The sequence below is a fragment of the Oryctolagus cuniculus genome, chromosome 1 (genome assembly GCF_051225735.1).
Source record: "Oryctolagus cuniculus isolate XC-2025 breed Fujian yellow rabbit chromosome 1, ASM5122573v1, whole genome shotgun sequence".
Classification (NCBI taxonomy): domain Eukaryota; kingdom Metazoa; phylum Chordata; class Mammalia; order Lagomorpha; family Leporidae; genus Oryctolagus; species Oryctolagus cuniculus.
In genome coordinates, this window is record NC_142867.1 from 231,267,478 (window position 1) to 231,282,500 (window position 15,023).

Below are 15,023 nucleotides of genomic sequence, written 5' to 3' on the forward strand. Positions count from 1 at the left end.
GAGCCGTCCCCAGCGTTTGTCCTGCGATGCGGGCGCTGGGGAATCACACGTCCGCTTTCCCGGTCTTGTTTTGGCGGCCCCGGGCCTGGTGAGCGCTCTGTCCCCAGGACTGCCCTGCGGCGCCGCTTCCCCCAGTGCCCAGCCACGGCAGCACCAGTGGCTCCCACGCGGTGTCCCCCGGAGCCACCATTTATGGACACCCAGCCCTGCTCCGGTGCCCTGTGACTCGGTGCCGTGAGCACCGCTGCTGACCGCCGTCTCTCCCCACAGAACAGGTTCTCGGACTACGAGAAACGGAAGGTAAGGAACCCCCCGCCCCGCACTGTGCTCAGAGACCCCGGCTCACGAGCTGTCTGAGACAGCGTCTTCCCGGCTCTGAGTCAGAGCTCAAGGCCGGGTTTTCCTACCTCCCCGTTGAGGAGACTGAGCCTCCCCGAGGTCGAGCCCAGCCCCCACGCCAAGCCGCCATCCTGGGCCGTGGACAGCTCGTTTCATTAGAGCCGGGCCGGGGGCGTCGAGAGCTGTGTCCCCCTGCTCCTGGGTCCCCCATCACTGGGCTGTCCATTCCCCCTGCTCCACTGTCACTGGGCTGTGTCCCCCTGCCCCCATGTCCACTGTCACCGGGCTGCGTCCCCGCTCCCATGTCCACCATCACCGGGCTGCGTCCCCCTGCCCCCGGGTCCCCCGTCACCAGGCTGCGTCCCCCTGCCCCCGGGTCCCCCGTCACCAGGCTGCGTCCCCCTGCCCCCGAGTCCCCGTCACTGGGCTGCGTCCCCCTGCCCCCGAGTCCCCCGTCACCAGGCTGCGTCCCCCTGCCCCCGGGTCCCCCGTCACCGGGCTGTGTCCCCCTGCCCCCGAGTCCCCCGTCACCAGGCTGCGTCCCCCTGCTCCCATGTCCACTGTCACCGGGCTGCGTCCCCCTGCCCCCGAGTCCCCCGTCACCGGGCTGCGTCCCCCTGCCCCCGGGTCCCCCGTCACCGGGCTGCGTCCCCCTGCCCCCGGGTCCCCCATCACCGGGCTGCGTCCCCCTGCCCCCGGGTCCCCCATCACCGGGCTGCGTCCCTCTGCCCCCGGGTCCCCCGTCACCGGGCTGCGTCCCCCTGCCCCCGGGTCCCCGTCACCGGGCTGCGTCCCCCTGCCCCCGGGTCCCCGTCACCGGGCTGCGTCCCCCTGCCCCCGGGTCCCCCATCACCGGGCTGCGTCCCCCTGCCCCCGGGTCCCCCGTCACCGGGCTGCGTCCCCCTGCCCCCGGGTCCCCCGTCACCGGGCTGCGTCCCTCTGCCCCCGGGTCCCCCGTCACCGGGCTGCGTCCCTCTGCCCCCGGGTCCCCCGTCTCCGGGCTGCGTCCCTCTGCCCCCGAGTCCCCCGTCACCAGACTGTCCTTCCCGCAGGAGCAGAAGACGCTGGAGAAGCTGGAGTTTGAGCGGCGCCTGGAGCTCGGGCAGCGAGAGCACGCCCAGCTGCTGCAGCAGCACAGCAGTGAGAAGGAGGAGGTCCTGCAGACGGTCAGGCAGGTCCGTGAGGCCCGCGGGGCGGCCAGGCCGGGGCTGGCGCTCCCTCCGTCCCTGTCCTGTCCGCGGCCCAGCCTCCTGCCGTGCAGGCCTGGCGGGGGCGGAGCCGGCACAGAGACCACGGAAACTCCTCTCCCGGCCCCAGTCGGTGCCCCCCAGGGCCCACGGTGTCTGGTCTGCGGGTCCCCGCAGGCTCAGGCCTCCACCCCTCCCGGCCGCAGGAGCAGTCTCGGCTGGAGCAGGGCCTGAGCGAGCGCCAGCGCCACCTGGACACAGAGCGCCAGCGGCTGCAGGAGCAGCTGAAGCAGACTGAGCAGGACATCTCCAGCCGGATCCAGAAACTTCTCCAGGAGAACCAGAGGTCCGGCTCCCGGGCCGGTACTGCCCTCGGGGGAGCCTGGGCTGGGCCCGCCTCTCCCCCGGTCTCTGCCCCTGCCCAGCTTGCCCTCCTCAGAATCCACTCTGGCTGCATCCCCTCGCACCCAGCGCAGCGCCGTGGGGTCCGGTCCCCACCCCACCCCCCGGCCCCGAGGTGGACGGCCTGGCAGGTGGAGACGGCGCCCCGCTGCAGCTGAGGCCGGCCGCTCCCCCTGGAGTGAGATTGGCCCCTACAAGTCCCAGCCGAGGCTGGGACGGCAGCAAGCAGGGCTTGGTGAGCCAGAGAGACAGAGAGTGAGAGCGAGAGCGAGAGCGAGAGGAGCCGAGAGAGTCCGGGGAGGGGTCCGCAGCAGGAAGATTCCAGAAACAGGCTTTAGCCCCACCCCCGCTGCCGCCGGCGGCCCTTTCCTGTGCCCTGTGTCCCTTGACAGAGGCCTGAGGGAGCCCAGGGAAGCTGCGTGGGCCCAGCGCTCGGTTGCGTTTGCCCACTTAGCCTGTACAGGGTTGTGTGGCTTTGTGTCTGTCACTCCCGCGTCACAGGGGAGGGACCTGGGGCCTGGAACGGTTTGAGGAACTGGCCCGAGGACCCAGAGTTCCTGGTGGTGGGGTCCAGACGCCCCAGCCCAGGCCCTCAGCCCCGCAGCAGGGCAGCGCTGCCGGTGATGGGGCCACTGGTGACGGGGCTGCCGGTGACGGCGCTGCCGGTGCTGCTGGTGACGGGGCCGCCGGTGACGGGGCCACTGGTGACGGGGCCGCCGGTGACGGTGCAGCCGCTGACGGGGCCGCCGGTGACAGCGGGGCCCGGCTTTGGTTTCCTTCGCAGGCAAAAGAAAAGTTCGGAGATTCTGAAGACGCTGGAAAATGAAAGGTGAGCGCCCTCCAGGCCGCAGCTGCGGGGCGGGGCGGGGCGGGGCGGGCAGCCGAGGGCTTCCCGTGCCGGGCCAGGGCTTCCCGGAAGCCAGAAGAGAGTTTTAGAGGGTATTTCCTGAAAGGGTGCCCTGCCTGCCGGCTGCTTCAGACACGACGTGTGCTCCTGAGAGAAACTCAGAGATGTAGGCAGGCCGTGTACGATGTCCACCTATGCTATTAGTATAAAAAGTGCAAAAAAAAAAAAAAACCATATTTCTGGGGAAAAAAAACCTTTGGTTACATAAATTCCATGTGAGGGGATAACCCGGAGCCATCAGTGTCCCGGTGAAGACCATTAAAGAACCCCCTCATCGAGGGACGCACAGGGTGTGCTAGGTGGAAAGTGGTGGGCTTCTGTTCTCTTCTCAGATTCATTGATTCAGGGCTGGCATTGTGACACAGTGGGCAAAGCTGCCACAGGCCACACTGGCATCCCATTGGGCGCTGGTGTATGGCCCGGCTGCCCCACTTTGGATCCAGTTCCCAGCCAATGGCCTGGGAAAAGCAGATCATTAAAAAATATATATTGATTTATTCATTTGAAAGGCAGAGTAATAGAGAAGGAGGGAGAGAGAGAGAGAGAGAGACCTACCTTCCATCCACTGATTCACTCCCCAAATGGTGTCGATGGCCAGGGCTGCGTCAGGCCGAAGCCAGGAGCCTGGAACTCCGTCTGCGTCTAGCATATGCATGGCAGGGGCCCAGGCACTTGGGAAATCACCTGATGCCCTCTTGGGCTCATTAGCAGGGAGCTGGATCAGAAGCAGAGCAGAGGCCAGGGCTGTGGTGTAGCAGGTAAAGATGCCGCCTGCAGTGCTGGCATCCCATATGGGCGCCGGTTCAAGTCCCGGCTGCTCCACTTCTGATCCAGCTCTCTGCTGTGGCCTGGGAGAGCAGTAGAAGATGGGCCCAAGTCCTTGGGCCCCTGCACCCGCATGGAAGACCCAGAGGAGGCTCTGGGCTCCTGGCTTCGGATCAGCCCAGCTCCAGATGTTGCGACTATCTGGGGAGTGAACCAGCGGATAGAAGACCTCTCTCTCTCTCTCTCTGCCTCTGCCTCTGCCTCTCTGTAACTGCCTTTCAAATAAATAATAATAAATCATTAAAGAAAAAGAAAAAGGGCTTCTGTCGTGAGTGGCGCACGTAGGGCGGCTCTGTTCGCTCTTCGTGGGGAATCCACGTCAACAGATTTTGGAAGCCTCGTTTTTTGATATTGGGGCAGCTGCTGATCGCTGGTCCTGGCGCCCGAAAAAAAAAAAAAAAAAAAACAGCCAGGGCTGGCACCGGCACTCGGGAATAGGATGCCGGCTTTGCAAGTGGCAGCTTAGGCTGCTGCCCCACAGCCCAGCCTAGAGGTTGCATCTGAAGCAGAGCACGCCGTCCGTGTTTCCTCAGAGTGCACGCGCGTGTGTGGAAAGCACAGGGACCCACCCCCAGGGCAACCCCGAACGCTCCGGAGAGGTGGGAGTTACGTAGGCGGCCATCTTGTTTCCCTGGGTTTCCTGTTTTCCAGTTGGCCGCATTAAGGCGTACCACTTGTGCCTTAATGAAGGTAGCAAAGGGTGAGGGCAGGCGGGTGTTTGACCAACGTCAGAGCACCTGGTCTCAGTGCCCAGCTCTGGGGCCCGACTCCAGCTCCCTGTGATGCAGACCCAGCGGGGGGCGGGGGGGCAGCCGTGGTGGCCCAAGTAGCTGGGTTCCACTGGGGACCTGGGTTGGGTTCTTGGCTCCCAGCTTTGGCCCAGCCCGGCCCTGGGAGTTACAGGCATTTGGGGAATGAACCAGCCGATGGAAGCTCTCTCTCTCTCTGCCTTTCAAGTAAATAAAAAATTTTAGGGAAAGAATATAAAAAGAAAAGGTGACAAGTAGAAGGATCAACGCACCTGGCTCGCTTCCCTGAGAGACCAAGTACGCAGCTCCTGCTGCCCTGGGGTCCTGAGGTCGCACGTCGGGCAGTGAAGCTGGTCCCACAGCGCCTGCCAGCTCCGCCCCCCTCCACCAGCAGGTGCTGGTTAGCCCCCGCCAACCTGGGGGGGGAGCAGAGTTTCCTCTCGGGGCAGCAGCGCCATGGCGCATCCTCCCGTGTGCTCCTTGGTCGCCTGTATTTAGGCAATGGCTATTTGCATCCTTTGCCCATTTTTCTAAGGGAGTATTTATCTTTGTGTTATGATTTTTTTTTTGAGAGGCAGAGACAGAGGGAGCTCCCACCCACTGGTTCGCTCCCCCAGTGCCCGCAACAGCCCCTGCTGGGGCAGAAACCGAGAGCCAAGTCTCCCGTGTGGCTAGCAGGGACCTGACTACTTGAGCCATCAGCTGCTGCCTCCCGTGCTGGAGTCAGGAGCTGGAAGCAAGGGGACTGTTCATCTTTTTATGCAAGACAGTCTGCCTACAGGGTCGGAGGGTACCGGCCCCAGTGGGTGTGGGCGATGCCGCATCTGAGTTAACACATCAGCAGGGGCTTCCTGGAGGCGGTGTTTGTATCATGGGTCCCCTGTAGAAGCACCACACACACCTGCTGAACGCATGGTGGGTTTTTTCTAGAATAAGAATGGAACGGCTGATGTCCATCACCCAGGAGGAAAGCGAGAACTTGCGGCGCCGGGAGATCGCCTGTGAGTGGCGGGTGGGGAAGAGCGGGCTCCGGGGGACAGCGGACGGCAGCAACCGGGAGCGGCCGCGGGCTCAGGCGTCTGCTCACGTCCTGGCTTTCGGTCCTTTATCTTGTCCAGTCATTGACTTGAGGGACTGGCTGTACGTATTTAGAGGCTCGGGGGACACCGGGACACGTGTGTGCCCCGAGATGTTCAGCCCAGGGTTCTTTGTGGTAGGACCCCCCCTCAACATTTTTTAATTGTTAAAAAAGTGCATAAGTAGGCATAAACTTGGAAGAATTTTTATAAAAATGTGATCATACTCCTGAGAGAGAAGCTTATAGAAGATTCTGTGTGTGTGCTCTTTGGTGTTTTTTATTTTTTTCTTCAGATTTATTTATGTATTTATTTGAAAAGCAGAGCTACAGAGAGGAAGAGGCAGAGGGAGAGAGAGAGAGAGAGAGAGAGAGGAGGGGAGAGAGATCTTCCATCCGCTGACCCACTCCCCAAATGGCTGTTGTCAATGGCCAGAGCAGGGCCAGGCCAGGAGCCAGGGGCTTCCTCCAGGTCTCCCACGTGGGTCAGGGACCAGGGACTTGGGCCATCTGCTGCTGCTTTCTCGGGTGCACTAGCAGGGGGCTGGAAGTGACATAGAGCAGCCGAAATTCGAACCAGCGCCCATGTGGGATGCCGGCACGGCAGGCGGCGGCTTTACCCACTGCACCACAGCACCGGCCCACTGTTCAGAGTCTTAGTTAGTCAGCTTTTCAGGTTTAGGTTACTTTTTGTTTTTGTTTTGTTTTGTTTTAAAGATTTGTTTGAAAGACAGAGTTACACAGAGAGAGGTCCTCCATCTGCTGGTTTATCCCCCAAAAGGCCACAATGGCCAGGGCTGGGCCAGGCTGAAGCCAGGAGCCTGGAGCTCCTTCCAGGTCCCCCATGTGGGTTCAGGGGCCCAAGCACTTGGGCCATCAGCAGGGAGCTGGATCAGAAGTGGAGCAGCCAGGACTTAACCAGCGCCCATATGGGATGCCAGCGACGCACATGGCGGCTTAACTCACTATGCCACAACGCCAGCCCCTGAGTACTTTTATAGTTAAAAGAAGAAAAGACTTGCTAAGGTGACTCCCAGGTAGGCAGGCGGGCAAAGCCTCCAGGCGCGTCCTCAGCGGCGGTGGGAGCCCTGCGACCCCCGCTGCCCGGGCGCGGCCGCCCCTCTCAGCCCCCTGCCCGTGTCTCTGCAGCCGCCATGCAGCACATGCTGACCGAGAGCTGTAGGAATCGGCTCATCCAGATGGCCTACGAGTCCCAGAGGCAGAACCTGGTGCGGCAGGCCTGTTCCAGGTAAGGTAAGCAGGAGGAGCCCCGGGTGCCGGAGCCGGGGGAGCCGAGCCGTGCTGCCGGGGCGGCGGCGACGGCCCCCGGTTCTCTCCGCCCCGTGACCCCGAGTCAGACGACGATGAAGTGACAGCAGGCACCCCGTGTCTCGCCGGGCACGAGGCTAAGGACTTGCTGCGCTGACTCGTTAACTCTAGGAAGGCCGTCTTGTTGTTAGCTCAGCTTTTAGGAAGACTGTCCCAGAGAGAGGGGGAGGGGCGGGGAGACAGATCTTCCATCCGCTGGTTCAGTCCCCAAATACCCGTGACAGCCAGGGCAAGGCCAAGCCAGAGCAGGAGCCAAGAACTCCCTGGGGGTCTCCCGCGTGGGTGCAGGGGCCCAAGGACTGGGGCCGTGCTCTGCTGTCTCCCAGCTGTGTTGGCAGGAAGCTGTGTTGGAAGCAGAGCAGCTGGGACCTGCACCAGCGCTCCAGTGCTGGGTGTGGGCTGACTCACGGCACCCCTACGCCCAGTCCTGTTAGCCCGCAGAACCCAGGTTCTGGGAGACCACATGACACACGCAGGGGGGCACAGCTGGCAGGCAGCAGAGCCCGGAAAGGAGCCACATGGTGGGAGGGGTGTGCACTTGACCCTGGTGCCCCAGCCAGTCACCGGGGATCTGCAAGGCTGGGCGTGGGGTGTGTGGAGCTGCTTTCCTGCTGGGGCTGCGTGGGGCTCACCACGCTCGGGCCCAGCCCTGGCTGCTCCTGTGTCCCCCCTCCCGTGTCAGGCCCGGCACAGCCGCCGCCCTCCTGGCCCCATCCCTGCCGGTGTGAGGACTTGCTCCCTCATTTCCTGGTGTATCGCGCATGCTCAGGAGAGCGGGCACTGGCATCAGGCAGGCCCGGATTCAGGTCCCCACGTGCACCTGCTAACTGATGCCTTGGGCCAGGTGCCTTCCTCCCAGGGGACGGAGGGAACCCCAGCATCTCCCAGAGTTGCAGAAGGGTTTGATGAGCCTGCTGCTTCAGGGATGGTAAATCACAGCTATCACAGGAAGTAAGCAAGTTCAAAGCCAAGTCCGTACCCAGGCGTGGACGGACGGAAGGTTGCAGGTTTGGGGATCAAAGTCATGGGCCTTGCCCTGGGGCGAGAGTCCCGCCAGGACCTCTCTCACAGCAGGGCGCTCCCCTGGGAGGTTGGCTGGGCGGCGCCAGGCTGCAGTCTCAGGGGACGTTGTGCAGGGGACTCCAGTGGACTCCAGGGACTCCAGCTCCCGGCTCTGTCACCTGCCTCCGGGGCTGTGGGTTCAGACAAACTCCCTTCTGCACCCAGCCCTGGGCCAGCCCCCAGCAGCCGCTCCAGAGGTCATTGACTGGGTGACCGGGTGACCTTACCCTCCTCCAAGGTGCCTGACGTATGGCAGGCGCCCCGGCAGTGCCCGGAGTGAGGCCTGCGCCGTGTTTCTGGCAGCATGGCCGAGATGGACGAGCGGTTCCAGCAGGTCCTGTCGTGGCAGCAGATGGATCAGAACAAGGCCATCAGCCAGATCCTGCAGGAGGTGAGCCTGGCCCCGGGCAGGAGGGTGCTGCCCAGAGCGCTGCTTAGGAGCCCGGGGGGACGCACAGAGCTCATGGGAGCCCTGTCCTGGACAGCAGGTGGGACCCAAGGGCCCGGAGACTGCAGAGAAAGGCAGACCGTCAGCCTCAGCAGGGAGAGGCTCTGGGCCGCATCTGGAGAAGCCCCTGCTCTGTAGGGGGCTCCGTGGAGGGACTCGGGCTATAGGGGGTTCCGTGGAGGGACTCGGGCTGTAGGGGGCTCCGTGGAGGGACTCGGGCTGTAGGGGGCTCCGTGGAGGGGACTCGGGCTGTAGGGGGCTCCGTGGAGGGGACTCGGGCTGTAGGGGGCTCCGTGGAGGGACTCGGGCTGTAGTGGGCTCCGTGGAGGGACTCGGGCTGTAGGGGCTCCGTGGGGGGACTCGGGCTGTAGGGGGCTCCGTGGTGGGGACTCGGGCTGTAGTGGGCTCCGTGGAGGGACTCGGGCTGTAGTGGGCTCCGTGGAGGGACTCGGGCTGTAGGGGCTCCGTGGGGGGACTCGGGCTGTAGGGGGCTCCGTGGTGGGACTCGGGCTGTAGGGGGCTCCGTGGTGGGGACTCGGGCTGTAGGGGGCTCCGTGGAGGGACTCGGGCTGTAGGGGGCTCCGTGGAGGGACTCGGGCTGTAGGGGGCTCCGTGGTGGGGACTCGGGCTGTAGGGGCTCTGTGGTGGGACTCGGGCTGTAGGGGGCTCCGTGGAGGGACTCGGGCTGTAGGGGCTCCGTGGTGGGGACTCGGAGGAGGCTCTGGAGCTGGGGACTTGGTGCACATGTCAGTGCCAGCCTGTTCGCATCTCTGGGCCTCGATTTCCCCGCTGTGAAACGGGGCAGCGCATGCAGCCAGGCCATTGTCTGTGCCGGCCGTTCAGGGCGTAATGCAGCAGGGGCGCCGAGCGCAGCAGCCACCTGGCAAGCCTGGGTGAGTGTGGATTTCAAATCTAACAGGTGTGGAGGGCACTCGGCCTGCTGGCCGAGCCTGCGTGCGTCAGCGCCTGGGTTCCGTTCCTGCCTCTGACTGCCCCCAGCTTCCTGCGAATGCAGAGCTGGGAGGCAGCGGCGATGGCTGCAGTGGCTGGTCCCTGCCTCCCGCGTGGGAGAGCCGGACTGAGTGCCAGCGCCTGGCTTCGGCTGTTGCAGGCGTTCAGGGTTGGACCAGCAACTGGGAGCCCTCTCTTCCTCTCTCTGTCCCTCCCTCCCTGCCCTGCTGTTTCTCATAAATGAAACTCAGCCAAGAAGAGTAACGTCTGTCCTTCTCTGAGAAACAGAGACTCATGCACCCAGCTCCTTTGCACACGGCTTTGGTTCTGGCCCGGGCGGGTGCTGGGCAAGGCAGGTGCGCGCCGGCGCTGAGGCTGCGTCCACGTCTGCTTTGCAGAGCGCCATGCAGAAGGCGGCCTTCGAGGCACTCCAGGTGAAGAAGGACCTGATGCATCGGCAGATCCGGAACCAGGTGGGTGCCGGGGCCGGGCCCCCAGCGCCTGCGTCTCCGCCTTCAGAGGCAAGCAGGGAGACTTACCAGGCCGCGCTGGCACCCAGGGTCGGACCTGGCCCCTGGCCGGCTGGCTCGGCAAGAGGTCTGCACTCCTCCCGGACCCCAGCAGGGGCTGTCGGGAGCGGGGCTGGAGCAGCCCCGTAGGTGCCCCGATCCCAGGGCCTGGCCAGAGCACGCATGGCCTGTTCTCGCCACTTCCGCCATGCGCGGGGCTGGGGAGGCAGTGCTCCTGACCGGGTCCCCAGAGGGACCCCTTGCTGGGGGACACGGCGGGCTCAGGCCCCGCTGTCCCAGTAGCTCAGATGGCTGAGGGGCAGCTGCCACGGGTCCCATTGCCCTGACGCCAGACAGGAGGGCTGAGCCCGAGCCAGCCTGGGGGGCTCCACTGCTGCGGGCGGCCTCCCTCGGCGGGGCTGGGGGCCGGGGCTGACGGGGGCTGTCGGGCTTCGGCGGGCAGCGCTCATCGCATTGTTCTCGGCACACTTGAATTTCACATTTCCCATGGTTTCTTTTCTCTTTCTGTTCTTTTTTCTCTTTTCTTTTCTTTTTCTTTTTTTTTTTTTTAACAGAACCGACTTACCTTTTTTATTTCCCTCTTTTAATTTCAATCCCACGTTGCTGGACATGAAGCTCATTCCTCTGACCAGGGTAGTGGGGTCGTAGGGACTTAGGGACAGACGAGGGCACAGGACAGAGAAGTCCCTGGCTGTGGGGCCTGACCTCCCAAAGCCCCCCGACACACCTGAGGCTGCGTGGTGGGCGCTGGTGACCGGCAGGCCAGCTGCTGCTCATACTCGGAGCTGGGACATCCCAGAGAGACGGCTCTCAGTGCCCCGAGTTCTTGGGCGAGTTACTGAACGTCTCCCAGCCTCAGGGTCCTTGTCCAGAGGGCAGATAGAAGCGCTGATGCCTCCCAGCAGCCAGGGGGAGCGATGCACACAGAGTGCACAGTGCAGGCCCCGCACGCACGCGATGCTCCGTAGACATCAGCCGCCAAGCCTCCCCAGCCCTGCGCCTGCCCTGGGCCCAGCCAGAAGCTTCCGTGATGGTTCTGTGGCTGCTCTCTCCTTGGCCTGGGTCGGGAAGGAAGGCCCCTTCCTCATCCCTGACCTTGGGCCATCCCACCCTGGGCCTTGGTCAGTGGTGTCGGCCAAGACAGCCACATCCCCGGCCCCAGTGGGAGGTACCAGCTGTTCTCCAAGCCCCTGGGGGAGCCAAAGCCTTTGCCTCCCATGTCCCAGAGGCCAGCCCCCTGCCCGCGCCCCCAGAAAGGCACCTTAGACCCCACGTGGCCTCCCGAGAGCAGGACACCAAACGGAACCATGGTTGATGTGAGTAAAACCCTGCCCTGTCTCATCTTCTGTTTAGATTAAGTTAATAGAGACTGAGTTATTGCAGCTGACACAGCTGGAGTTAAAGAGGAAATCCCTGGACACAGAGACACTGCAGGTACGTAGGGCTCCCGGCCTGCCACCCCCGCCCCCTCCGCTGCTCACCCACCCAGGGCGGCCCCCAGCCCCACCAGAAGGCATAGGCAGACAGAGGCTGGAGGCTGGGTCAGCCCACGGCCAGGCAGGCGGCTCAGAGGAAGCAGGGTTCATGGCCAGGGCTGCCGGTCTCTGTGAGCGGGGCTGCCGGGCTGCCTGGACCGATGTCCCTGGGGGAAGGAGCCGGAGGAGAGGGCCGTGCCCCACAGGGAGCTGTGTCTGAGCTTCGGCTGGGTGTCCTGCCCACCGAAATCGGGGCGCACTGCATCTGGGGCCTGGCCTTGCTCCCCAGTCAGCCTCACTGTGTGACCATGGCGGCTGGGGGAGGAAGGGCAACCCTTTCCCTCCTTGGGCCTCGGGCCCCCCAGAGGCACACAGGGTTCACGTGTGTGAGGACCTGGGTCCGTGCCAGGCTTCCGAGCAGAGCCCCCGTCCATCTGTCCCGGTGTCTGTACTCCACGGAGAAGCCTCGCATTGTCACTCGGGCTTCTCAGGCCGTACAGGTGCTGGGGCCTGGGTGCTGCTCACTCGCCGCCCCCCACACCGGCGTGCCGTGTGGCTGTGGGCAGGCCACTGCCACTACCTCCCCTAGGCCCAACCTGTGTGTCATCAGGCCCTCAGAGAAGGGTGAGCTAGCAAAGACCCCTTGGAGCCTTGAGGTAGTCTTGGGGGGGCAGGGTTACTCTGGGAGGCTGCGACCACCATGCTCGGGGTGCCCATTAGAGTGGGCAGGGCTCCCGTCTGCAGGGCTCTGTGAGTTTGGGACAGGAAGAGGGGCGCCACCAGGAGCATGTGTGCCTCCGGGTGTGGGGTTCCACACCAGCCCCCCTCCATCCGCTTCTGCCCACGTGCTGCGTGGTCAGCGAGACCAAAGCTTGTCATTTCTTTTGTTTGACATTTGTCACCACTCCATTGTCATCCTCACTAGAGTCCCATGGTGTCCCCGACCCCCACAGGGAAGGGAGATGCAGGCTTGGGGGAGGGCGTGGGGATGCCGGGGCAGCGGGTCCCTGGGCTTCGTCCTCCGGCTCAGCCTAGAGGTACGGGGCAGAGCCTGGAACGGAGCCGCCAGCTGCGGACGGAGTAGGGAGGTCCCGGGCGCGTCTGGGTCCCTCCCTCCCGCCCCGGTGGGGACTCCTGGGGCCTCCGCGAGCTCACTGGGCCCCGGCGTGGCCTTGCATTGCAGGAGATGGTCTCAGAGCAGCGCTGGGCCCTCAGCAACCTGCTCCAGCAGCTGCTCAAAGAGAAGGCGCAGCGCGAGCAAGAGCTCCGGGAACTCCTGGTAGGTGGTAGGTGCGCGGGCCGGCCAGCACGCGGGCGCCGGCTTCCCCAACACAGCCGCCGTGCGGTGGCGGCCGCGGGACGGGTCCTCAGAGAGGACACGCAGGGTGTGCAAGGAGAGCCGTCCCCCCGCTGTGCGCTGCGATTCCTAGCGAGGGTAGGCCTGCCTCCTAACTCCTGGGGCTTTAGACGCAGGCTCTCGGAATGGCTCTGTTCAGCATCTGAGGACAGTCATGCGTGTCTGTGATGGATAAGTTTGCGCGGGAGTGGCTCAACTGTCCCCTAAACCCAGGTGCACCGACTCTGGTACAGGGCAGGGCGCAGAGCCTCGCCACGGGCGCCCCCAGACCCAGCAGCCCGGAGCAGCGGGGACAGGGCGCAGGCTCACCAGCCAGTGCTGAGGAGGCGGAGTCATTGTGCTCGGCGACTTCTGAGCTCCCTGCCAGGCCAGGAGAAGAGCGAGATCCGCCTCCTCCCAGCCCCATCCGAGCCCCCGTGTGAGCCGCCCGTCCCTGCGGTGCTGACTGCCACCTCCTGCACGCCGGGCACGGTGCGCCCACAGCCAGGCACCACGGCCACCTGCTCTCGCTCTCGGTGGGTCTGGCATGACTGGACTCCCCACCCCAGCGGGGCCAGGCAGGGCCCTGGCTGCTGGAAGAGAGTTGCCCACAGCCGGGGGGCCAGGGGCAAGAGAGGCAGACCTGGGCGAGTTCCCCCTCACCCTGAGCCTCCGTTTCGTCAGCTGAGAGGTGGCACGGAACTTCACAGAATTGTGGGGGTTACGCGGCCGGCGGGTGTACGTGCATAGCACAGACTGGCACCTGGAGCCCGGAGGAGGCCAGCGGCTGTGGCCCGGCTGTGGCCGTAGCCGGCCCCTGCTCCGTGCTCCATCGTGGCCCCTGGAGCAGGGCCTGGCTCGGGATGGCGCCTGGCAGGATGCGCAGGCGTGCAGGGCTGTGGCTCAGGTGGACAGTGTGGCCACCTGCAGGGCTGACTTCTGAGGCTGAGCAGCAAGACATCCCGAGGGCCTGAGAATCAAAGTGATGACCCCAGGAGTCAGCGACATCCCGGTGCTCTCCTCGGCGCCTCTGGGCCCCTGGCCGGGCACCTGGAAGGCGGTCAGTCTTCAGCTCCAAGCAGAGGCGGGCGCCCCTCCCAGAGGGGGCGAGACCTCCGGGCTCAGCGTCTCCCCTGGCCTGGCGTGCGTGGCCAGGCAGGACAGCTACTTCCCGGCGAGGGGTGGGACGCTGCTTCCTGGTCTGCACTTGAGCCGAGTGGGTGGGCAAGTTGCCCGCGCATCCCAAGCGCGTGCACCTGTTCTGAGGAGCGGCGCTCAGCATGGTCGTCGTCGTGGTGACGGTTTGTGCTAAGTGACTTCTGCTTCATTCTTGGCAGACGGAGTTAGAGGCCAAAAGCGAGGCCAAGCAGGAGAACTACTGGCTCATTCAGTACCAACGCCTGCTGAACCAGAAGCCCCTGTCCCTGAGGCTGCAGGTACGGAGGGTGCTGCCCGCCGGCCGGGGAGCCACAGGACCGCCTCTCAGAGGCGCCTCCAGTCCCTGGCCATGCCCTGCCCCCAGCCTGCCCAGTGAGATCCCACCAGGGTGCCCCAGCCCCCAGGGGACAGAAACAAGAGCCAGGCACGGTCGTTCTCATGACGGGAGACCAGGCACTGGTCACTACGTACGGGCAAGCACCCGTGGGCCTACGTGGGACGGGACCGTGCACGGGTGGGTGGGGCCGCTGTCCTCGGAGGGTGTTTGAGGACAGGATGGGCGGGATTCTCTCTCTCTCTCTCTCTCTCTCTCTCTCTCACACACACACACACACACACACACACACGCACCTGTTCAGTTTTTACCGAGCGTGCGCTGTGCCGTGCACACCACTCGGGACCCGCTGCTCCCTCCCAGCAGAGGCGGACGGCTCCCCAGGCGCGTGCCTGCAGCTCTGCCTCGTTGCCTGCAGACCACGTCCCGCTGCTTAGCGTGGGGCGACGCCTGGTGTCCCGCTGCTTAGCGTGGGGCGACGCCTGGTGTCCCGCTGCTTAGCGTGGGGCGACGCCTGGTGTCCCGCTGCTTAGCGTGGGGCGACGCCTGGGTTCTGGGACGTCCCCTTGGCCGCTGCTCAAGCGGCTTCCTCTGCACGTGGAGCCGGGGGCTGCCTGCGGCCCCCTGGGCACTTCCACGTGTGCTTTTGGGGGAAGTCTCAGCAACACGCCCCGCCTTGTAGGTCGCGTAGGGGGCGCTCAGAGCCTCCGGGTCTCGTAAACTGTGGGCTCTCTTCATTCTCCCCGCTCGTGGCTCCGTGGCCTTTCCTGTGGCTCCGTCGGCAGGAGGAGGGCATGGAGCGCCAGCTGGTGGCCCTCCTGGTGGAGCTGTCGGCCGAGCACTACCTGCCCCTCTTCGCCCACCACCGCCTCTCGCTGGACGTGCTGAGCCGGATGCGTCCCGGGGACCTGGCCAA

At 64.6% G+C, this 15,023-nt stretch overlaps 1 protein-coding gene and 1 non-coding gene across 10 annotated transcripts in view; both read left to right on the plus strand.

The window, feature by feature from the left end:
* LRSAM1 (leucine rich repeat and sterile alpha motif containing 1) overlaps positions 1 to 15,023 on the plus strand; it is a 34,997-nt gene that overhangs the window by 15,618 nt on the left and 4,356 nt on the right. For 6 of the 9 annotated variants that reach the window (XM_070057042.2, XM_089320273.1, XM_089320277.1 and 3 more), the window contains 12 exons: positions 271 to 300; positions 1,392 to 1,514; positions 1,733 to 1,872; positions 2,713 to 2,757; positions 5,340 to 5,410; positions 6,634 to 6,733; positions 8,179 to 8,266; positions 9,673 to 9,747; positions 11,158 to 11,238; positions 12,463 to 12,558; positions 13,953 to 14,051; positions 14,893 to 15,023. The exon at positions 14,893 to 15,023 is cut by the window's right edge and continues 1 nt beyond it. In XM_070057042.2, coding sequence (XP_069913143.2) covers positions 271 to 300; positions 1,392 to 1,514; positions 1,733 to 1,872; positions 2,713 to 2,757; positions 5,340 to 5,410; positions 6,634 to 6,733; positions 8,179 to 8,266; positions 9,673 to 9,747; positions 11,158 to 11,238; positions 12,463 to 12,558; positions 13,953 to 14,051; positions 14,893 to 15,023 — 1,079 coding nt within the window. Of the gene's footprint in view, positions 1 to 270; positions 301 to 1,391; positions 1,515 to 1,732; positions 1,873 to 2,712; positions 2,758 to 5,339; positions 5,411 to 6,633; positions 6,739 to 8,178; positions 8,267 to 9,672; positions 9,748 to 11,157; positions 11,239 to 12,462; positions 12,559 to 13,952; positions 14,052 to 14,789 lie in introns of those variants that run through there. The other 3 variants (XM_089320286.1, XM_089320281.1, XR_016225309.1) reach the window with 3 other exon arrangements.
* Positions 3,913 to 4,047, plus strand: LOC127485254 (U11 spliceosomal RNA). The gene has a single exon (XR_007912385.3). It is a non-coding gene; the product is annotated as a U11 spliceosomal RNA (small nuclear RNA).